Source organism: Micromys minutus (genome assembly GCF_963924665.1).
Source record: "Micromys minutus genome assembly, chromosome: 1".
NCBI classification, from domain to species: domain Eukaryota; kingdom Metazoa; phylum Chordata; class Mammalia; order Rodentia; family Muridae; genus Micromys; species Micromys minutus.
In genome coordinates this window covers 28,537,040-28,559,643 of record NC_137969.1, presented here as the reverse complement: position 1 = coordinate 28,559,643, position 22,604 = coordinate 28,537,040, and the positions used below count along the sequence as shown (strand labels likewise).

Here is a 22,604-nt window from a genome sequence, read left to right as displayed (position 1 = left end):
TGGCAAATAATGTAGGGAAACCCAAGAGAACAGATATGTAGCTTGGGTACCCAAGATGAATACTCTGATTTCCAGGGAGACCTTAGGAATCAGGTAGAAGGGAATCTCATTTCTCATGTTCAGACTTTTATAGGATTTGAATTCTTACCATGTCCACTGTTACTTAGCATCTTAAACCCCACCCTTTTCCTTTAGAGCCAGTGGATGCCCTATCATCAAGAAGTTCCAGGTTGGCTATTCCATGATGTTCCCAGGAAAGAACTCAGAAATCTAGCACATGCAGATTTAGCACATTCAGAATCTAAGAAATGCAGTTTTTCTGTGTCTGTGGATATTAAGGAAGAAGTGAGGCTAAAAACAAGAGATGTAACAGAATGAGAAAGGTCTTGTGTTTCACATAAGAATGTACTGAACGCAGAAGTCTCACCAGTAGAAATTTATAGTAGCACATTTTGATTACATGTGTAAGTAAAAAAAATCAAAATGAGTATTACCTGCCAATAAAAATGCAGGGCCAATTTCCTTTTAAACAGTGGGTTTATGGACAAAAATGGACCACACCCTGCCTGGATAGGGTCAAAGAAAGTTGGATGAGGGATGGTGGTGGGGGTAAGTGCACCAACTCAGAAAACCCATCTATTGGAGAATGTTCCAGAGAACTACTTCTGAATGCTATTCCCCCTAAACCTGATGGCAGAACTCAAGCAGGCACTTCTGGCCATATGTGCACAGTTCCCTCACCACCACTTCCCCATCTTCTGCAGAGACCATAGGACACAAGGTGGCAGCCTTGCCTTGATGGATACAAATCCCAAGGTTGTTTGGATCAAGAGTACAAAATCAGTCTTGAATAGGTGTGTGTAGAGTTGGGACTGGAACCAGAATTCTTCCAACAGCCATCATATGAAGCTCTTGCCTTTCTGGCTCTGAGTAGTTGTCTGAATGAAGCACATGGCCCCTCCTCCTCACTTTCAGAGCATGGGAGGTGCAGGGCTCTCTGGAGCCCAGAGAGTACATAGTAGAAAAGAAGCAGCAAAGGCTCTCCAGGAACTAGCACCACTGAGGAAGCCTTCTCCTCCAGAGAGCTCTTTCACACCTGCACACCCTGAGAATCTTTGGAGTTCAACATTCGGAGTGCTATCCAGCCCAGGGATCTGACCAGTCTATGCTTGAGCTTGGATAGTGTGGTTGACTCAGGAAACAGCTCCTCCAGTAACAAAGTAGGTGGTGTATTGGGAAATCTGAACATTAAGAAATATCTCCATGCTGTCTGGATATTGCCGTATCCAGGATGACTGACAGCTACTCAGGTAGCCTACACACCTTCACAGCCCTGACTGGATACCAGGAGCTGTTAGAGGGAAAGTCTCACACTGGGCCTGTTTTGATCCCCCCTTGAGGGTCTTGCAGAGCTCAGTCCCTGGGGTCATATATCTTTCATATCCCATTGTTGATGCCCTTGGAGCCTCTCCAACTTCAGGATGGTGCTTTCTTCATCCTATCTTGAGGTGCCAGGAGCTGAATGGCTCAGACTCTGTACCCTTTCAAGAGTCACACAAAAAAAAAGTACGGTCTCACAGCAGGCATTAACATCTTCTCTTTTAAAAAATAAATATTTATGTAAACTTGGGGAAGAAGATTCAAAGAATCTCCTTCCCAAAGCACAAATGTCTCACATGACTCAAACCAAGATTAAGTCCACCAACTCACAAATGAAATTCCCCCTCCCCAGAAGCTGCTGTATTGAGGGGCAGGTGTGTGAAGGAGTTGCTATTACTCCCAGCTCCTCAGTCCCCTTTGGTGATGAGGTCCTCAATGTAGGCATCTAGCTCATCATCTGTGTTGATGTCTATGTCCTGGAACAAAGAAGGGTGGGAGTCAGATGGGGCAGGAAAACAGGTTGGAAAATGGGGCTGAGCCAGAATCCTGTTACCTTCTCCCCCTCTGTCAGCTTCTGTTTCCTGCTCCTGCCCTACTTCTAAATCTCAGTTAAATCTTCATGCCCAAAAAAGTATGGGGGCTTTCTTATCAGGTTTCCTGGTTCTGACCTGTACACTTTCAAACTAATTAGTCTCTTATATTAAAAATTGGACTTTGCCATATCCCTTGTGACTTTCTACTCTTGGGCTCAAAACCATATGCTTAAAGGGCTCCAACCTCTTATACTGTCCACAATTCCCTACTACAGCTTAGTGAGCTCCCAATCTCAGTGCAAGTATCTCTACCCGAGAACTCTAGTCTAGTGGCTTCCCCCAGGACTCGGTCTCTCATTATTTATTTCACAGTACCACCCCATTAATAGCTCCAGTTCCTCAACAGCCTGTCCCCCAGAGATCAATCAGGTTCTCAGTAGCTACTGTGTAGAAAAAATATATACCAGATCCCTAAGTAGCAATGTCCCACTTCTACCCAAGCACACCTGGGATATCATTTAGGGAAGAATTTTGCTTATGGCTTAAAGGGTTTTCAAACAAACGATACTGCCTGTGTGTGTGTGTGTGTGTGTGTGTGTGTGTGTGTGTTTGGCGGGGGGGGGGGGGGGGGGGGTCTGGTTGGGACAAGGCCCAGGCAGCTTTATCACTTCAAGCCCTCTGGTCAGGACTCTGAGCAGCCAAGGTTGGAAACAAAATTCCTGTGAGTAGTGGAGTCCTGTGGGAAGTCCAGTCCCCTCCCTGAGACCAGCTGGTATAGCTCTTGAGAGAGCTCCTGGCTCACCTCCTGCACTTTTTGCAGGAGAGCTACAATGTTGGTCCTCAATTTCTGTAACTTCTCCTCTGTCTCTCGAAGCTTTTTCTCCGATGTGCGTAAGCTTTCCTCAGAGGCTTTTGCCCGAGAATCAGCACGGCTTTGGTAGGAATGGCACAGATTCTGAAGCCCCACCTCATACTGCTTGAAGTATTCTTTCTGTGGAAGGAAACATGATTGGAGTACGAGGGGAAGAGGGGAGGGCAATGAGTTCACAGGATACTTGATTTCATTTCACAAGGGAAAAGCAGCCTTCTAGAACCAGGGTAAAGAGACCTTAGTGGCAGTCCTTTGGGAATACCTTGAGGATGAAGACTCAGCCAAGTACTTAATAAAGTGGAAGGAAGCCTTACCCTTACACATGGGGGGTAGAGAGGGGGGACTGTTCAATCATTCCAATTCAAGCACACCTTTCTAACTCCAAAATAGGACTGCCATATCTAACAGTGTTAGATAGTATATATAGTAAATAGTTTATGTATAGCAACAAAGATTTACATATAAATAGTTGTATAGCAACAAAGCCTTTTACTATGAAAGACTTCCCTGTAGTCTGCTCAGAAACACCCACTGATAAAAGGAGTCATCTTCATGGACAGACCCACCTCCGGCCCTGCTGCCCACTGAAGTCTAAACTCTAGTACTCATCTGCTCTGTGGAGGTTGCATAAACTGCTGCGTTGAGGGTCAAGACTACCATCTCACACCATGACAACAAGAGAAACTTCACATTCTACAGAAAAGATATCTTGGTTGCACAAAAATTTTAAATTAAACTCAAATGAATATCTTGAAGGCAATTATATTAAACATTTAATTGTGAAAACACTAGCAGATAACATTTACACACAGATAAGGGCAAAACTGAACATAATCAAAACATGGTTTTGGCAACTGTACCTAGAAGGCAAAGTTATGCCCTAGTACTGGTAAGTACTTTTGCACAACCACACTATATATTATTTTTAGACTTGGACAATCACAAAACAGACTGTTTTGGGCTGAGTGACAGTACCCACTGCTGAGGTTCTGCTGTTGTGCTGGCTTTTGCTTTGATTTTCACTATTTGATGCCAAAAGTGACAAATCAAACTGTAAGTATATGTCTGTTCTCCTAGAACATCTGGAGAGCCTGGTCTAAACAAGAGTAAAAGTCAAAGCCGGTGTTGCGCTTACTGTGTGACAAGAATGTGGTGGGTCTCGTGCCCCTGTAAAGGCAAGTGCAGCAGACAAAATCAGCTTAGTGCATGTTTCTGTAAATAAAGCTATTCCTTGATGGACTGCCTCTGGCTACTTTCATGCCAATTACAGAGCTGAGTAGTTATCAGACACTATAGAGCCTTTAGTATTAGTTCAGATCAACAATTCCTTTAGTTCCATTTCCTACATAAAAATAAATTAGACCAATGCTCAAGATGTACCATTATCTCCAACCCTTTCAGCCTATTGCTGCTCACAAAAGCTACCACCCCCACTTCAGAGTCCCCTGCACTTGAAGCCCTCGTTGAGTTTTGTTTGTTTGATTCACTTTTTAGATAAGGATTTTCCTTCTCCACCCAAGCTTCCAAGACTCTTTGGACACTGCCTCTCAGCAACATTTCTCCCAGCCTCATGGCCAGCTACCTAGAAACAGCAACTTCACCTCTAGCAAGTCTTTAAGATGGTGAAGCAGAAAGCCAGCAGAAAGTGCAGTGAGCTATGGAGCCCCCATGGTCATCTCTACACGCTATCAGCCTCAATCCCCTCTCTGCGAGTCTTACGTTTTAGTATAGCTAGTCTGAGAAAGAAGGAGTGGGGATGTGGGGGGTGGGGGGGGCGGCGGTGCACTTGTGCTAAGTCTGTAAAGGAGTCTCAAGGGGTGAAGCTGTCCTTCGTCTTGCACATCAGTCCTATGTGCTCACATCTCAGTGAGAAGGGAAGCTGATGGGAGTGATAACAAGCATGTACAGGTCTCCAGGTGTAAAAAGCAAGTTAGGCCAGACTTACCAGAGGAAAAGATATTAGTTCTTCTGAACTCATAACACTCAGCTCCTTCTTGGAGATGGGGAAACTTGGAGGCAAGAAATACCGCAAGCAATTCCTAAGTAGAAAGAGAGGAACTGGAACTCAAAATAGCCTGGAAAGAGTAAAGAATCATTAATAGCCCTAAGGAAAAGGATAAAGAAACACAAACCGAAGAATCTGGACCAGGAGGTCAATAGTCTCATGGCTGGTACTGGTGGCAGTGGTGTCAGGCTCAATAGGGAGACCATCAGAGGTGGAAGGCTCTGGCAAGGCCACAGCCTGCTGGGCCCCCATAGCCTCCTCCTCCTCTCCTCCTTCTTGCTGCGTGTCAGGGCTCTGATGCTCTGGGGAAGGCGGCTTCATCAGTCGTACATCTTCACTGCCTTTCTCCACCCTATGGGAGACACAGAGCTTATCGTGTCTGTCCTAGGCTCCTAACAGGCTGCCAGGGGAAACATGGGGTACCTCCTCTTTGCCCTAGCTGACTTCTGCTATTCTCATCTCCCAGAAGAGGGCGTTACCAGCGGTCTCTTGGTGTTGTGTCTGTGGGCACATAGTCAAACTTCACTTTCCATCGAACCACATTCTTGCCCATCTCCACAGCTGTGACACGGCCTGTGTACCACTCCCGGTTCACACGGACCTCTACATGCAGTCCTTTATCTGAGAATTCAGACACAAGTGAGAATCAGAGAACTGTATCAGTGCTTCCACCTTGGTCACAGCTATATTTGTAAAAGGTAATCCATAGGTGGGTCCCTAGGAATACATCTAAGGTTAGCAATACTGATTCTTCCATCTGTCCTGGAACCAGGGCACAGGACCAATGACTTGCCAAGGGCAAACACCAAAGAATCAGTATTAAAAAGGGCAAAAGTATAAAACAATCAAACAAAAAAATAAGCCAGGCATGGTAGCACATGCCTTTAATCCCAGAACTTGGACACTGATCTAGAGTTCAAGGCCAAACTAAACTATATAATAAATATCTGCTCAAAAATCTCTAGGACCACAAGTGAAACAAACAAACAAACAAACAAAAAATATGAAGGGACAACTGGACCAACTATGGAATAGAGCCCAATCCTAGAAAGCTGCTAACTTTTAGGAGAAAGCTGAAGATAGTAGAAGTTCTATTTCCATCTCCACCACAGCCTGTCAGGGATCTTCCCAAACTTGCCTTTCTGAGCCTTCTTGAGTTCAGCTGGGTCATCTTCCCCAGCACTGTCTGAGAGCTGCAAAGAGAACAGTCTATTAGAAGCTTCTTCAATAGGCCCTAAAAAGTAGACTATTGTGTACCTGGCTACCCATAGTCATCAACTATAAAACTCATGTCTTATGCTGTCCCAGGTATCTCCTCCTGCCACCTTTATAAACAAACAGCAGGCAAGCGACAATTCTGAGGTGATTCTGGGCACCTAGATGTACACAAGTGTATACTGGCCTGTAATTAGGGCCAATCTCAGGATCTTAGCTGGCCCTTATTTCTAATCACCTGGGTATCAAGAATCCTTGAGAAGTTCAACTAGGCTCAAAGCCTCAAGTCATTAACACAATGGCAACTGGCACAGGCCCCAGGGAGGCCATCCCTGTGAACTTCCTGTGACTACCCACCTCATTTGCTTCCTTCTTTTCCTCCTTCACAGCAAGTTTGCCCCGCTTGCATCTCTCTTTCCTCTTCTCAGCTTCTTCTTCAGCCTCTTCCTCATCTGAGACCACAAGACTCCGCTTGCGACTCGAGGTTGCCTAGAGCAGAAGAGTAGAAGCATGCACTGACCATCTTCACTTCCCAAGATGCAACAAGATGTTACATAACCTAAAGGAACTATTCAGAGGAGCTGTCAATCCTTACTTGGAATTACTCAATACACACATATGGAACCTCCTGGTCTGACCACAACTGTCACAGGAGAAGCCTCTCAGCTTACTCCCTGCTTAACCTGCATGCTAGCCAGGTGAGACATCCTTGACACACGACGACTACTATTATAACCTCCCAAAGCCACTTGTCATCAAGTTAACAAACTATGCACACACCATGAGAAGCCAACTCAAGTTTGTAGCAGACCAAGGTTGGGTGGGCTGAGTAAAAATAAAAGCTCCTTCGTAAAAAACTTGCTGTATTAGTTCTGAGCAAGTCTCTTCGGCTACGTAGACTCTTTTTCTTCAGGGGCATCAGAAAACTTTAAGATTCAGTGATCCTGGATTCCCCCAGTATAGCCTTTTTTCCTACAGCACTGCTAATGAGCAGGACATGGTGGAAGGAAAGCATCTCACCACAGGCTGTTTAACAGGTGGCTCCGGCTTCTTGACAACTGGAGTTTTTATGGCTTTTTGAGCAGGAACTTCCCGAAGGTTCTTGGAATTGGGGATTAGAGATGGTGAGGGAGTCTGCACAGGAGGGGTGGGTCGGGATACAGTCCTGATGGGAGGGTTTGCAGGCTTTCGAGGTGCCTCAGCTGGCTGGAGTAGCCTGGAAGTACTAGTTTCTCCTCGGACTGCTGCAGTGGGTGGCTTTGGAGGGCTGATAATAGACGTCTTTCGGAGCTGGGTAGTTGGTCTGGGAGTCTGAATAGAAGGGGGTCTGCTAGGAGCATTCTTGATCACTGCAGGTAAAGGAGGTGACCGAGGACGCTGAGGTCTCCGCACAGGTTCCTAAAAAAAGCACACAGACAGTGAGTACATTGACTCGAGCTTAGATACCAGAATAACCCCCCCCCCACCCTTATGTCCCTGGGCTTTACTTCAGTAGAAGGTCTTGTAGTCACTTCTAAGGGCAATTTCTTCAGGTCAGCTTGCGAACGGATGGGCGTGGTTTTCTGCAAAAACAAATAAAACAATGAAACTGTTTATCTTGGTATAATGAAACAATATCTTTTTGAATCTTTACTATGTGCCCAGGATAGTGATCAGTTCTATTTCTGAAAGCTTTTTATTATTACTAGAAAGGCAACACACACAGAGGTACCTATATGATTGATTCAACAACTGAGAGACTGGGGAAGTCTTTAAAATTTCTAAAAAAAGAAACCAAAAAGGTGGGAAACGACTGGTAAAAAATAGTTGTCATGAGGTCAGAAAACTGGGTGGGATCAACACACTTAAGACATTTCCAGTTTGTAAGTATAGTACATTGTAACAAATATGAGATTAGAGGCTGTGGAGATGGCTCATTTGTTAAGAGTGCAGATTAGTCTTGTAGGGCACCATCACTCACAAGAATCTGATGCCCTCTTCTGAAATACAGAGGCACCTGCACTCAAATTTCTCATGTATGTACACATGAGCATACACCCGATTTTAAAATAAATCATTAAAAACATGAAATTATAAAACACTGGAAACATGAAGTACACATGAAAATTTGATCAACCATAAAAATAAAAATTAATTAGATGGTGGTACATGCCTTTAATCCCAGGCTTTAGGAGGCAGAAGCAGGTAGATCTCTGTGAGTTAAAAGGCCAGCCTAGTCTACAAAGTTCCTAGACAGCCAAGGCTGTCTTACACAGAGAAACCCTGTCTTGAAAAGCCAAACATAAACAAATAGATATTAAAATTAATCTTTGCTTACTTTTCTAAACACTGGTAAAAAGTGCAAAATAATACAAAATAATACATCTTCTGTAAGGCAATTTAAGAAGATTTTTCTTGTTTGTTTGTTTTTCCCCCCAATACAGGGGTTTTCTGTACACAAACTGTCCTCAAACTCAAAGATCTGCCTACCTCCCACATACTGGCTTAAATGAGTATGCCACCACAACTGGCTGAAAAAAAAATCTTTTAAAAAGCTGTAATATTTTGTAAACTCTTTCCCAATTTTACAAGTTATTAAGAAATTATGTACTAAAAATAACATACGTATATGTTAAATATAAATGCTTCCCTACGACTGCTAAAAATTATAGATTTTTGTGTGTAGGTATTTATGCAAAACTGGAATGAGCTACTTCTGGTGATCCTAGCTACTCCAGAGAAACTTAAGTTCTCTGGACTTGAGTTGATCTCAGTGAGACACTGTATGAAAAAAAAAAAACCAATAAAAAGCAAGTAAAGGGTTAGGGATATAACTCAGTGGTAGTGCCTGCTTATACATACAAAGTTCTAGGTGAATTCCTGGTTTTGGGGGGTAGGGATGGAGGTGGGGGTTGAAGAGAAGAGGAGGGAAGAAAAGTTATACTATTGAGTTAATGGTGATTTCTTTTACGAAAGGATATTTATTTTCTAAAATGCTTATACATTCTAAATACATTGAATATGTAAACTTTTAAGCATATAAATAAAATGGTTTGTTATATAAATAATTAACAAGGTGTACTGGAAGTGTTTGGACTAAGAATTTAGGGTAGAAAAACCTTGATGGGAACACACGGGTAATGGAAGGGACATGAAAACCACTGAAGGCTCCTTCCTGGACAAACTGCTGACATAGGCTGGCTGTGCTCACTTGCCCATGACCACATACCTGAAGAGCTTCTAGCTTTTCCTGCTGCTGGCGAATTTTCTCTGTCAGCTGCTTCTGCTTTTCTTCCTGTGTCTTTAGGTCCTTTTTTAATGTCCCCAAGGGAACCTTTTGCTTCTGTTCAGAAGCTTCACACCTGTGAAAAGAGAAACTGGTAGAAAACAAGGCTCCAACAGGGCAGAGCCTTGCTGTCCTGCAACCACCACAGAGCTTTCAATATATAAAAATGATACAGAACACATTTACTCTTCCTTCTTGAAAATACACCATGTGCACCACCAGCCAGAGATGTGAGGCTATGCAAACAGTGACCTCAAAAAATAACCCAAGAGTGGAGGGAACAGTGGCAGGCATTGTGAGTGTCCGAGTCTCTTTTAATTACACAGACTTGATGAAAGATTGGATTAAAGAACTGCCTAGATCAGGGTGGCCTGTAGGCATGCCATGTCTATGGGTGGTTGCCTGTTCAACTGATGTAGGAGGGTCCAGTCCACTGTGGACAGTAATATCCCTAGGCAGGTGGTTGGGATGTGTAAGAAAGCTGGCTAAGCATGAGCCTGAGTTACTGACCTAGTACATAGTGTTTCTTTATGGTTCTACTTCAAGGTCCTGCTTGAACTCCTTGCCTGACTTCTCTAAATGATGGACTATGCTTGGACATGTAGCTTAACTGCTTTTGTTCTTGATGTTTATCACAGCAACAGAAAGAAAACTACCACAGGAAGGGAAGAGTATCCACAACCCTTTAAGGAAAGGCTCACCGGTCCTGCTCAGGATCAGGGTTCATGGCACAAATCCAAGTATCAGGATAATCTTTTTCTACTGAACTCAGTTGGAAAGGGAGAGTCCTCCATTTCAGACACAAATCTGCAAAAGAAAAATACTCCTCAACAGGTCAGCCATACCTATCAACAATTACTGGAATCCTAGCTCCTTACAGCTAGGCCCATGGCAAAGATGTCTGATTTGCCCTATGGACAGTGATTGCAGCAAGGATTAAAAATACCATGGCATCTTGAGACTCTCGCTCTCGGTCCTTCCTTCCTCTGGGCTCAGTCAGTTATTCATTCTAAACCCTACATGGTACCAAACCTATTGAGCCTGGCCCAACTGTGACATGAAATGTCTCCAAGGTGTGGTGATTAACCACCTTACTAAGAGAAATAGGAGGAACTAGCAGGCATCAAGACTGCTCACACAGCCACTGTCAAACAGATCCTGTTCCTTGTGGAACCCAAGTTCACGAATGTTAGCCAAGTCAGAAGGCCAGCTTGAGACTAAAGATAAGAATATCATGACAGGAGTCTGGAGAGAGTTCCTGCCACTGAACTCACCACACTGAATAGTGGTTGGAATTTCCATAGCCCTCCGGCGTTTGAAACGCAGCTCACTGGATGGGGGTTGGTTCCAGTTGGCAGAAAGGTAGCCAAACTCATCCCAAAACTTGATGATTCCACGCTGGGCTGGAAGACAAATGTCCACATATTATGATGGAAGCAACTGTAGCATGTAACAATGTAAAACCCTCTTCATAACTAAATTCACCCTCTCAAGCCACAGAAGCACTATAAGGCTCATAAAAGAGAGGCTAAGGCCTGGTGGCCTGGTCACATTACCAATGGCGATGTCCTTCCAGTATTGTGCCAAGTGCTCCCCCATTGCCCGCAGCAGATGCCGGTACTCCTTAGCATCAGCAAAGTCCTGCTTGTTATGTGTCGGCTCCAGAACCAAGTAGGGCACATCAACAACCCCAACAACCCCACCGCATGCCCTGCAAAGACAAAGAGGTCACAGCTCTGATGCCAAAACTCTCCTGCTATTCTCCAGGGCTGGAAAACCCTCCTAGAGTACTCACATGCCCCCTTCCAGCTGTGGGCCCACTTTCTCATACATCTTGATCAGGCGGCTGCAGTTGTAAATGAACATGCCATCTAAGTCCCGGTGTTCAATATTGACCCCAAAAACAAAGTTCAGCTCCTTGGGTTCTTTGAGTGCTCTAATAAAGGAGAGGGGAAATATCAAGCATATTAACTCCATCATGGTGATAATGGTATGCTTATTTTGAGACATGTTAAAATTCAGTATGTGATATTAGACTTGATAAGGATCTGCACTGTTCCATGACCCTCTGTGTATCCATAGAATTTAATGTTGCAAAACATTATATATAAATATATATTTATACAAAAAATATATTTAAATGTGAATGAGTTAACTGTGAAACTGCTGCAAATCTCTGCAGAGAGAGTTACATGGTAGAAGAAATAAATAGTCTTAAATTCCTCAAAATCCCAATTATACAACAATAATAGTCGAGTCTGGTTTGTTTCTCAAGATAGAGTTCTAGAACTCACTCTGTAGCCTAGGATAGCCTCCAACACAGAGATCCACCAGTCTCTGCCTCCCAAGTGGTGTGTGCACCACTGCACCTGGCTAATATAATAGTTTTAAAGGCAAAAAAATTAACAAAAAATACAGAAGCTACTCATGACATGTCAAGAAAATCTTGGGATAAGTTAGAGTGAAGTGAGCTGAAACTTCCATCTGTGGTGAAAAAACCACTTGGAGTCTAGCTAGTAAGTTATGCCCCAGAGGCTGAGAAGCTGATACACAGCTAACAGGATGATGAGTTAGACTGCAAACAGTACATTCTAAATAAAACGACACAAAACCCAATCTATAGTATCATTCTACATTTGTAACCAGTAGGGAGAATGAATTATGAACATAGAAAAATTAAAATGCATATTTTCAGAAGAATAAGGAAGTTTCTTTTTTTTTACTTAAATATTTTATATTTTTCAAGCTTTATACAACAGGTATTCTTTGCAACCTAACAGAAAAGAATAAGAAAAGTACAACAGTGTGAAGGAAGTAAGTTCAGTGTTTCCAGTGTCAACCTGCCTGCCTTCCATAGGTCAGTTTGCTTTCTCTAAGTAACCTTGGTACTAAACAGCAACCTATCTGTGCCAAGGCTACATAATTTTAAAAAACCAAAGGGCTGTCTGAGTACTCACCTCTGCTTGGCATCCTTGATCCTTTTCTTCACATCAGCCTCTCTACGAAGGGTAATAGCTGTATTCTGGACCTGCCGCAGCATCACCTACAAATGGAGGACCATCAGGTGAATGGAGGAGGCTTTCTCTACTACAAGATTACCTGGATGCTAAAACATACCTGAAGATTATGGTCTACAGAAGAGTGACCTTACGGGGCATGCTTCATCTTACTAAGCTCAGGATACTGGATCGCAATACCACAGTTGCCATAGGAGAGTCTAAGAACTTACCCTGGAGTCCCGTGTCAGGTCTCCACCCATGCGAACTTCTAAAGTCCGAGCCTTGCTCTCTGCCTCCCGGGCCTTCTCTTCAGCTAAAACCGAAAGAAATCAAAGGTTCAGAACTCTGTCATCCTTCTTTGATTCGAAGAACAGCCCCTGCTGCACAAGGAGTATATGCTAACAAGGTAAAGGCCACTTAGTGAAGCAATGGCCACATGGGCATCCTCTGGGCTTGGACTAAAGAGCTGCTTCAGAAAAACAAAAACCAAACAACAACAAGAACAAAACCTGACATTCAAAATTGTCATGGCCAAGATGATACATGCCTATAATTCTAGTACTTGGCAGGTTAAGGCAGGAGGGTCACTCAGTTTGAGGTCAACATGGGGAAGAGAATAACTATCTCAAATAAAAATAATAACCCCAAGGAAAGCATTACTGATACTCTGACATGCTTTTCAAGCTTTACAAATAAATTATGAGAGTCAATGGAGCCTGAAGAATGCTTTAGACACCACCCTTATCAAACAACCAAGAAAACTATGGTTATTCTGGAAGAGAAGCTTTGTGGTTTCTGCTTTCAGACAAGCAGTATGCAGTATAAGATATTTCAAATGGTCAAGTCAAGGAGTTGATGTTTGCTAAAATGTGACTACAGGTGTGTTTAATGCCACTCCAGCCCTTCATAAAGACCTAGAAGTAGTGGGAGGAGAGAGTCAAGTCTGGAGAAAAGTACTGTGAAGGTTAGATATGGGGAGACTTGGAGAGGAACTGGATTAAGGTGGGAGAACAGCCTTGCCCCCAGGCCTTGGATATAAGCAGTACCCCCAACTCCATCCCTCCTCCTAACACCGGGAGTAGCATTACCAATCCGTGCTACATGCTCTGCTTTCTTCACTTCCTGTTCTGCCCGAGTCTTGAAACGACTTGATGTATACTTGTACATCCTGAAGAGTGGAAAAAGTAACTTGAAGGCCAAGCAGCAGTGGGGCAGGCAGCCAACTTGAGCAGCTCAGGAAGCACCCTGGCTCCTTGTGATGTAACAAATCCAAGCTCAATTCCTTACTCAATTTGTCTTTGGTGTTCACCAAGTTAAAGAGATTAAAGATGATCACCAGTGTTCCTGGGGAACAAAAATCCTTTCTCTTTGCCAGTCAACCCTGGATCACCCTCCATATTACCAGAGGTTCTAGAACTTCCAGACTCTCTGGGCGGCAGAGACAAAGCCTACTCACCACTGTTCTCAGGAATCCACATCTAATCTCACAGCAGAAACATATCTCAGTAATAAGCCATGGCTTTCCCGTTCTTGTAAAGGGTCTATAGGTTCCTGAACTTGAGACAAGACTATGCCACTCTTCCCATCTTAGAAGGCACTTCCCTTAACTGGCCTGGTCAACCAACCCAATGACCTGTCAGTCACTTCCGTCCTTTTGAGAGAAGTGTCTCTCTGGTAAACAGGTACAGTCAGCAGTGTTAGAGGCTTCATATTGCACCACCCTAATAATATCCCAGAGAAATGCAGTCAGGCTCCATTTCCCAGTGCAAATCATGGTAGCTAGGCACTTACCTGGGCTTATATAGGCAGCAGGAGAGTCTCTTGGTCTGCACTTTGTGCCCATGAATGAAGATCCTCATCCGGGGATCAATATAAAGTACAGCAGCATAGGCTCGGAAGGAGCGTCGCTCTGGCTTCCTGGAGAAAGCAGGAACTGAGACATCCTGCCACCCACATCATAGTAAGTCCAAAGCTGCGTACAAATTTCCTCTCTGCAGTTCCTCACCTTCATTGCACATCCTGCTACCTTGACCAGAATGGTCACTCATCACAGGTACTCCATCCTGCCCTGTTATGTCCCTGGCACAGGTGCCCCATAGACACCTCACCTGCCTGATACAGGAACCCCAGTGCAATTTCACCACCCCTAGACTCAGGCCTCAGTCTCTTCTGTCAATGTGAGTTAGAACAGATCACTGATCTTTGCTTTAGCCTGGCTAAGGAGTCACTGCCGGCTATTGAACAGATAGGGAATCTCAGACTTTCAGTTCATCAATACTGCTACCAAAAAAAAGCCAGGATAAGGCTCTTCCATCTTTCCTGAAGTCATCTAAGGAAGTAAAGACCAGTTCCAGTCCTGCCACCCTTCCCAGCCATACTCACGTGCCCTCTGGAGAGGTTTCTGCCATCTGGATATCTTTTGGATTTGAGATTATGTCTAGTTCCGGCTCTCCATTATCCATAAGCTTGAGATTAAAGATGATCACCAGTGTTCCTGGGGAACAGAAATCCTTTCTCTCTGCCAGCCAACCCTGGATCACCCTCCACATCACCAGAGGCTCTAGAGCTCCCAGACTCCCCTCCACATTACCAGAGGCTCTAGAGCTCCCAGACTCTCTAGGCTGCAGGGCCAAAGCCTACTCACCACTGTTCCCAGGAATCTTCATGAACTGGTTCATCACTTGCTCCTCAGTGTGGAAGGGAGAGTACTTGTAAACAAGCTCTGTCTCTATGGCAAACTTCTCCACGTTGTCTGTGATAGGTTCCCGGGTTCGAGCATTCCAGGTAGGCAGTGGAACAATCACCTGTGTTTGAGGTTAGCACAAATACACACTGTGATTAGGGCTCCAGAGCCACCTTCCCCGAAACATGCAGATTTCTTGTCCCTTTAGTTGTATAGTCTGGCATCAGATTTGTAACTTCTGGCCCTTCCCCAAACTCCTGTCACATTGGAGGTTTGTGCCTCCAAAGTTTGTGTGCCTGTCAGGGATGTCTTTGGCCATTTCATTAATCTGGTAAAAATTCTACTTTAACCATTAGGGAAAAATATACTTGCAATTATCTAGTGTATCTAGAGAAACAAACTATAATCTACAACTTAGCAATTCTACTTCTGAGGAACCTCTGCATGTACATACCAGCATACACATACAGGAACAACCCAAATCTCTACTAGAGAGTGACTAAACTGATTATTCTATGGTAATAATAATCAGTAAAGGCGCAGCCACAAATATGAATGGATCTCATAAACAGTATTATCTGACAGAGATACAAGTGAATTTCTATATTGTCAGTTCATGCGTACAGGTACAAAACCAAATTAAAACACAAATACCAATGATAGATAATGTCCCCAACCCACAGAAAGGAAGTGATCATCCTAAAAGTTACCAGGTAGTGATTTCTCCAAGGGATACACTGAGGATGACACGGGTCAGGGATTTCTAATTTTGGTTTATAAGTGTGGCTACATGAATGTGTACTTTATTATAACAATTCCTCAACATATATTAAATTTGATTTTATGTCTAATTAGAAAAGAAACTCTTTTCTTCAAGTCTTCCTTAGTAGTTTCATCATGTCCTCATCCCCTGCTCAAAGTTAATATTCAGGGGATTGCAGAAAACCAAGTAAAACACCTCATGGTCTCAAGTCAAAGGGCCCACATTTGAGACAAAGGAGAAATTCAGTTATCTTAATAAAGGCCTGTGTGATAACTCCTTAGGAGTACTAACACTGCTAGCTTCTGAAAAGCTTCATGCTGTAATCATTCAACCACTGAGCTGGTTTGGACACATTCCTTCTGGACTGAAAATGATCTTATTTTGAAATCTTGGCAGAGTTTGCATTAGAGTACAATCCAAAACAGTGACCTTCTAGCACCAAGTAAGGCAAAAAGTTTCAATCCAGCCTTTCCATCAAGGGAATCAAGTTACATTTGCATTCTGTGAACTTGTCCCAGGTGAGGACAGCACCACTCTAAATTGTAGGCACTAACTTTCACTATCCTCCTACTTGACATTTCTCCTTCAGCTTTCATGTCACCAATCTCCCAGTTTTCCAGTTTTCTTCCTAGACCTTCTCCTGACACACACCATTTAATGTTGGACTGCTCAGGTCTCAAGTCCTTTCCTTGCTTATTGTTATCTGCTACTAACAATTACCGGTCTAGGACTGGTCTTAGTTAGGGTTTTATTGCTGTGAACAGACACCATGACCAAGGCAAGACTTACAAATAACAACATTTAATTGAGGCTGGCTTACAGGTTCAGAGGTGCAGTCCACTGTCATCAAGACAAGAGCATGGCAGCATCTAGGCAGGCATGGTGCAGGAGGAGCTGAGAGTTCTTCCAAAGGAAGAATCTTCATCCAAAAGGAAGCCAGGAACAGACTAAGCTTCCTCAGGCAGCTAAGAGGAGTATCTCCAAGCCCATCCCCAGAGTGACACACTTCCTCCAACAAGGCCACACCTTCTAATAGTGCCACTCCCTGGGCCAAGCATATGCAAGCCATCACAACTGGGGATTTAGGGGGAAAGAAAGAGCGAGGGATCGACGAAGGAAGATAATGACAACAGAAAGGAAGGCATGAAGACAAGAAGGAAGAAGGTAGGCAGCCTAGAGCTAATATTGCCCCTAAACTCCAGACAGTTTGCATGTCCCAAACTAATTTACACTGTCCTCCCCTCCCTCCATATTCTCCCTTTCCATTCTTCCCTAGCCCCAGATGGCCCACTAGCTCCAACTACCATACCAGAGCCTGCAAGTCTCTCTAAAAAAATTCACTGATTGGTTAACTAAAAATGGTAGGAAAAGGTTCCCATTTTAACATCAATTAGTCTGCCACAAATTTGTGCTCAGATCTCAACAGGACTAGTACAAAATCAATCACTGCTAATCAACAGAGGGGAACAAACTGAAATTCTCAACTGGGCCATCTACTTAAGTGACAGCTACGAATTTCTTTCTTTCTCTCAAGCTTCTATTATTCAGACTTAAAAGGACACCCAGACACTGTCCCTACTACTGCTCTTAACAAACACAGTGGTATATGCCTTTAACTGCTACATTCAGGAGGCAGAGGCAAATGGACCTCTCTGTGAGTTCAAGGCCATTCTGGTATACATAACAAGTTCTAGCTAACCAGAACTTCATAATTAAACCCTGTCTCATAAGAGAAAAACTGCTCTTAGTCTGAGCCACCAGATCACAAAGAGAATCAGGTAGGTTTTTGTTTAGCTCACACAACTAAACATTACACACATACACACACACACACACACACACACACACACACACATGTTTATATATAAGGATGTTTTGCTTGACTGTGTGTCTATGCACCACATGCATGCCTGGTGCTCACAGAGGCCAGAAGGGGTAGTATTAGGCCCTCTGGAACTGTGATGGTTCACATATGCTTAGCCCAGAGAGTGGCACTATTAGGAAGTGTGTCACTGTGGGGGTGAGGTTGGAGACCCTCCTCCTAGCTGCCTAAGGATGCTCAGTCTGTTCCTGGCTTCCTTCAGATAAGGATATAGAACTCTCGGCTCCTCCTGCACCATGCCTGCCCGGATGCTGCCATGCTCTCACCTTGATGATAATGGACTGAACCTCTGAACCTGTAAGGCAGTCCCAATTAAATGTTACTTTGGTCATGGTGTCTGTTCACAGCAATAAAACTCTAACTAAAACAGGAACTGAAGTTACAGACAGTAGTAAGCTGCCATGTGGGTGCTAGAAATTGAACCCTGGTCCTCTGGGACCAGTGCTCTTAAATGCTGAACTATCTTTCCAGTCCCTATTACCAACATATTTTAGAAGTTAAGATTTATTACTAAGCCTGTCTTCCAGGACAATAATAATTATGGGGGCAAGGAAGACATCTGTTAATGCCAGCAGGTGAAAAGCGCTATTAACTAAGATCATACTGATGTCTTCTATATACTTACCTGCTTTACCACCTGGTTAGGGTCTGACTTATGGTTTCTGATATAAGTTAGAGCAACACACTTCCTTAAAAAGAAAATGTGTCACAACATACTCCATAAAATAACCATCATAGAGGAAAGACACTGATGTTCTATTATTACCACTAGCTATAATTTCCAATCAGTTAGGGAAGCCCAAAATGCCTGTTCTGGAGTACCAGTTCTCAAAGGAGACTCCACAAAAACGGAATATCCTGCACATACAGAAAAGCTTCAAATCCAACTCTTATTTCTTACCACTTCACAGTCCCATTCTCAGTAGCAGAACAGCCACTGTCTGAAGCACCTTGAGATTTTACTTCCTTTCACATATAGATATTATCTGCCTTATCACCTTCCAGCCAATGCATCCAGCCACCCCATCCTGAAACAGCGGGCACTTGCTCCAAATCTACAGCTCCAAGGAGCCCGGGACCACAGGCAAATCCAGCAAATGCAAGTAGCAACTCAGGCCACAGGATAAAACCTACTTCATCAATGCCTTCTTCCTCATGAAAGGTGCGAGACAAGAAGAGGCAGGTCATGGTGTCATCTTTCTTAGTGAAGAGGATAAAATCCTTCCCAATCCGCATTGAGCCCCTGAAAGAGAAACAGAAAACAGATTATTTGCAAGGACTCAAAGCTCATGAAAAGGGAGCACACCTTCCTGACATAACTGAAGCTGATCAGAGAGAGCTCTCCACAAGGCTGCCCATATCCCAGTCCCAACAGCCCTTGTTTCCTCCCACTCAGCCAGCCATTCCTTGCTGTGTCTTCTTAAGGGTCTCTAAATCCTTTGTATGTAACCTATCACCTCCTGCAGCAAATTTCCCTTTCACAGAAGGGTTTCAGGTTACTCAAAATCCCTCTAGAATATATTCACCAAGACCATAAGCCGTGGGTTAGCGTCCCTCCCAGCTTATTGCCACAATCCTAACAAATGAACATGCTTGGTTGAGCTCTAGGTTCATGGGATCTTCTGGGACATTATCAACTTTCACTCCTATAGCTGACAACTTGAACCCATCATCATCCTTTGGGGCCACACCCTCTTCTTATCCTGCTCTTCCTTCACTAACACAAAATCCCTTCCTGTCCACTTATCAAAGGGCAACATAGTCTAGAGAAGTGTCAAAAGACTAGTCTCTCAGTCTTTCAAAAACCAGTATGACTGCAACACTTACCAAACACAAATGCTAATCTGATCTTTCAAGATCAAGGTCTACATCCATGTCCAGTAACTCTAGCCATTTTCTGTATCAGAACTGCTTTGCTACTTTGAGCTTATTCTATAGCTTTCAGTTTGTCTTCAACAAGGCAAAAGTTAAGCCTGGCATAGAGCAGACTGGTGGGACCTTTGCCTAGCATGTGCAAGAGCCTGGATTCAATCCCCAGAATCAATGGAAAACAAAACATCTGGCAAAAGTCTAAATGCAATCAATGGCTTCCTTCCTGTTAAGCCATGTTAATCCTTCTACAGAACAGGTAGAGACAGGCTTTCCCTGGCCACATAGGGCAGAAGTATGAAGCAGCAGTAGGAATATCTACTCAACAATGAGGCTATTTAGTTCCATTTTTTTTCTGAGTTTTATGGCTATTATCTCATTAGTTCTTACAACACCCCCAAGAAAAGACAATGGTAGGGAGCCTCATTAATCTCTATATACAATCCAGTCTGGCATGCCAGGCATACAAACGAAGGCCACATTCCATTTCCCAAGCACTCTCAAAAACTCCCAAGTCACTCCATAGACACCCTCAGGGCTGTCAATTCTCTTTCCTGATGACAGGGCTCGTTTTTCCTTAAATCAATCTCAGTATACTCCTTCCTTCCCTACAGCTTGTGGACAGCACTGCCCTCACACGAATTTGGCAAAACTTTCTTCGCACCTCTTTGGGTTTTTTTGTTTGTTTGTTTCTGTTTTTGATCCTGATTAGAGTCTGATTATCAGAAACCCTAAAACATCACCTTCCTTGCTCAATCCCATGCTCACCATAAACCACCTCATCTAACTTCTGAATTCTGAACACTAGATGGCTCCAATTCAATAAGACCTTTATAAAAACCTCCTAAACATGTTGATAACTGCATTGTAACTTTGTACAAGTTTCTTCTCAGTCTTCTAAGCACTTTCTGAGTCATGTTTTACTGGCTCCTAAGGGAGAATATCAGAAGTTAGAACCTCATTTTCTAGGCTAGGAAACATTAGAAAGTTAAAGCTGAGTCTGAAAAAGTGATAGGACTATGGAGACCTCAGTTTCATAGGAATTAGATCACCTTTATCAGAATCCTATGGGGAATGTTCCCACCGTGATCACAGACTAGGGACTCTCAAAGCAGTAACAGCACCTGGTCCTTAACTATTTTATATAAGTATGATCATTTATAAGTCACAACTTTAGTGACTAAATGGCTGGATTAAGATCTGAACCTTTGTCTGACCAAAGGGAAATGAACAGTCACTTCCATTTTCTAATCAGAAAGATGTGGTTCATATCTTCCTCTCACAGAAACACCTGTACACTCTTAGGTAAGTCAATTTACTCCTATACATCTTAATTTTTCATTTGAGAATGTTAATAAAACCCACCCATCATAGTATCATCCATATGAAGTTCAGCACAGCACCTCCTGGTACATGGTTAAGTGCTTATTATTAACATTTGGTTCCCGTCCTGAGAAGATATCAAAGCCCAGGAACCAAGCCCCTGGATCCTTGGGTCCACTCTTTTCTCCACAACCAAAGCACAATGCACTTGAGGCCCAATCAAGGCTGTTGACAGCTCAAACCACAACCTTTTCTCAAATAAGCAACACGTTTCCACAGCAAGACTGGAACATGACTCATAATTCCATTTGCACAAACTCCAATTCCACTAAATCTTATTCCACCAAAAGGTATGTGCAGCTGGAAACAAGTATTTCAGAAATAGAAACCCCTTTTCTCAGGGCTTTACTCCAAGCCAGAACAACATACTCCAAGTACTAAACAATTGGAAACCAAGGTCTGAGGGAGGTATTAGAATTGGAAACCAAGATTGAAGGAATAACATGGATCTCCTGCTATATGGTCTGTAAGATGTCCACATAAGACTATTTACTCCAAGAGTCTGTGTTTTGTATTCACCCTGTATCCCCAGTGCCTGGCACAGCATACTAATAACAGTGTGAAGTGACTCCCTTGCCATTTCAGATATGCTCCAGCCTCAGAAGAGACACACCCACACCCTCAACGGGATATAAATGATATTCAATAAGAGGAAAGAGATAGCTCTAGAGAATAATGATTTAGATATTCATACTAATCAATATACTGAGCAAATTCAGCTAGACAGTTGGTTAACTACCCGCATCACCACTCCTTTCTGACTCTCCTATTGCTTGAGATTTTATGTTCCTAGAGGGACAAAAAGAAGGACAGCAAGAATGTACCATGTGATTTTGTACCCGGCCCTATGCCAGGCTTCCAATATACGTACGATTTTAATCCATTGCCATACTGCCCAATCTGGGTAGACTCAGGAGTTCTTTTGGCTGACTTCCCAAACTGGATCACACTAGCAGCATCACCTCAAATGGTAGACAAGAGAAAATAAAAAGTTAGCACTACTTTTTTAGGCCTCTCAAGTTAGCAATATGAATCAGGTTAAATACAAGTATGGCTATATTGTATAGCCAGCAAAACCTCTAAGGAAATTCAGTCATGAGGCATAAGAAGGTACTTGCTTGGCCCATCAATACCACCACAGTGTCCTGTGTTGTTACCAAAACATAGGAAAGTCTCAGGAGAAGAAGCCTCAGTAGTTATGGCTCCAGGATGTTGGACATGCTGATAAATGCATTGCCAAGAGAACGGTAATCTAACTGATTTCAGATTGACATTCATGTTATCCAAATACCTCCCATGTTAGGACAAGACCCAGCAAGCACACAGAGTAATTAAGCCTAAGATGTTGCAATAGGCTTTTCATTCTCCAGGTGGATCTTCTAGCCACAACAGTGAGGTCACAAAAAAGCAGCTTTAATAGTAAATTGTTATGCTCCACAAAAGAAACAATCATCATAGAACCACTTACTCGGATCCATTCCTGCTCCATCATCCAAAAAGCAAAGCATAAATCCTCCTCGAAGGTCCTCCCGCCTCTCTATAAAAGAAGTGGCTGCCATTACTCGGCTGTTACCACTTATAGGGCGACAGCCTGGGTGTGAACAGAAGGTGAACCAAAGGGAAGCCTGGTAAAAAGAGTTAGGTCAGATCTAGTTTCTTCTAAAAGTACTAAGCTAGTATGAGTTAGACTTTAGAACCCTTGAGGATGTGAAGCTTCTCTGAGGCTTTCAAACTCACAACAAAGCTTCCAAAAATC

At 43.3% G+C, this 22,604-nt stretch overlaps 1 protein-coding gene across 2 annotated transcripts in view; it reads right to left on the bottom strand.

The window, feature by feature from the left end:
- Positions 1–421: 421 nt before the first annotated feature.
- Positions 422–22,604, bottom strand: part of MORC2 (MORC family CW-type zinc finger 2) — a 40,721-nt gene continuing 18,538 nt past the window's right edge. The window contains exons 4-27 of one of the 2 annotated variants that reach the window (XR_013975147.1): positions 22,317–22,385; positions 21,720–21,810; positions 18,731–18,839; positions 14,913–15,072; positions 14,651–14,762; positions 14,060–14,185; positions 13,357–13,436; positions 12,499–12,581; positions 12,227–12,312; positions 11,065–11,205; positions 10,826–10,980; positions 10,544–10,672; positions 9,971–10,076; positions 9,213–9,345; positions 7,492–7,566; positions 7,025–7,402; positions 6,362–6,493; positions 5,928–5,982; positions 5,269–5,410; positions 4,917–5,141; positions 4,730–4,823; positions 2,716–2,904; positions 1,711–1,856; positions 422–1,541 (exon numbers count right to left, since the gene is read on the bottom strand). Coding sequence is in view for 1 of the 2 variants with exons in the window: in XM_080922344.1 (XP_080778470.1) it covers positions 1,788–1,856; positions 2,716–2,904; positions 4,730–4,823; positions 4,917–5,141; positions 5,269–5,410; positions 5,928–5,982; positions 6,362–6,493; positions 7,025–7,402; positions 7,492–7,566; positions 9,213–9,345; positions 9,971–10,076; positions 10,544–10,672; positions 10,826–10,980; positions 11,065–11,205; positions 12,227–12,312; positions 12,499–12,581; positions 13,357–13,436; positions 14,060–14,185; positions 14,651–14,762; positions 14,913–15,072; positions 18,731–18,839; positions 21,720–21,810; positions 22,317–22,385 (2,939 nt within the window). In the remaining variant the exon portion in view is untranslated. Of the gene's footprint in view, positions 1,857–2,715; positions 2,905–4,729; positions 4,824–4,916; positions 5,142–5,268; positions 5,411–5,927; positions 5,983–6,361; positions 6,494–7,024; positions 7,403–7,491; positions 7,567–9,212; positions 9,346–9,970; positions 10,077–10,543; positions 10,673–10,825; positions 10,981–11,064; positions 11,206–12,226; positions 12,313–12,498; positions 12,582–13,356; positions 13,437–14,059; positions 14,186–14,650; positions 14,763–14,912; positions 15,073–18,730; positions 18,840–21,719; positions 21,811–22,316; positions 22,386–22,604 lie in introns of both variants that reach the window. The other variant, XM_080922344.1, reaches the window with a different exon arrangement.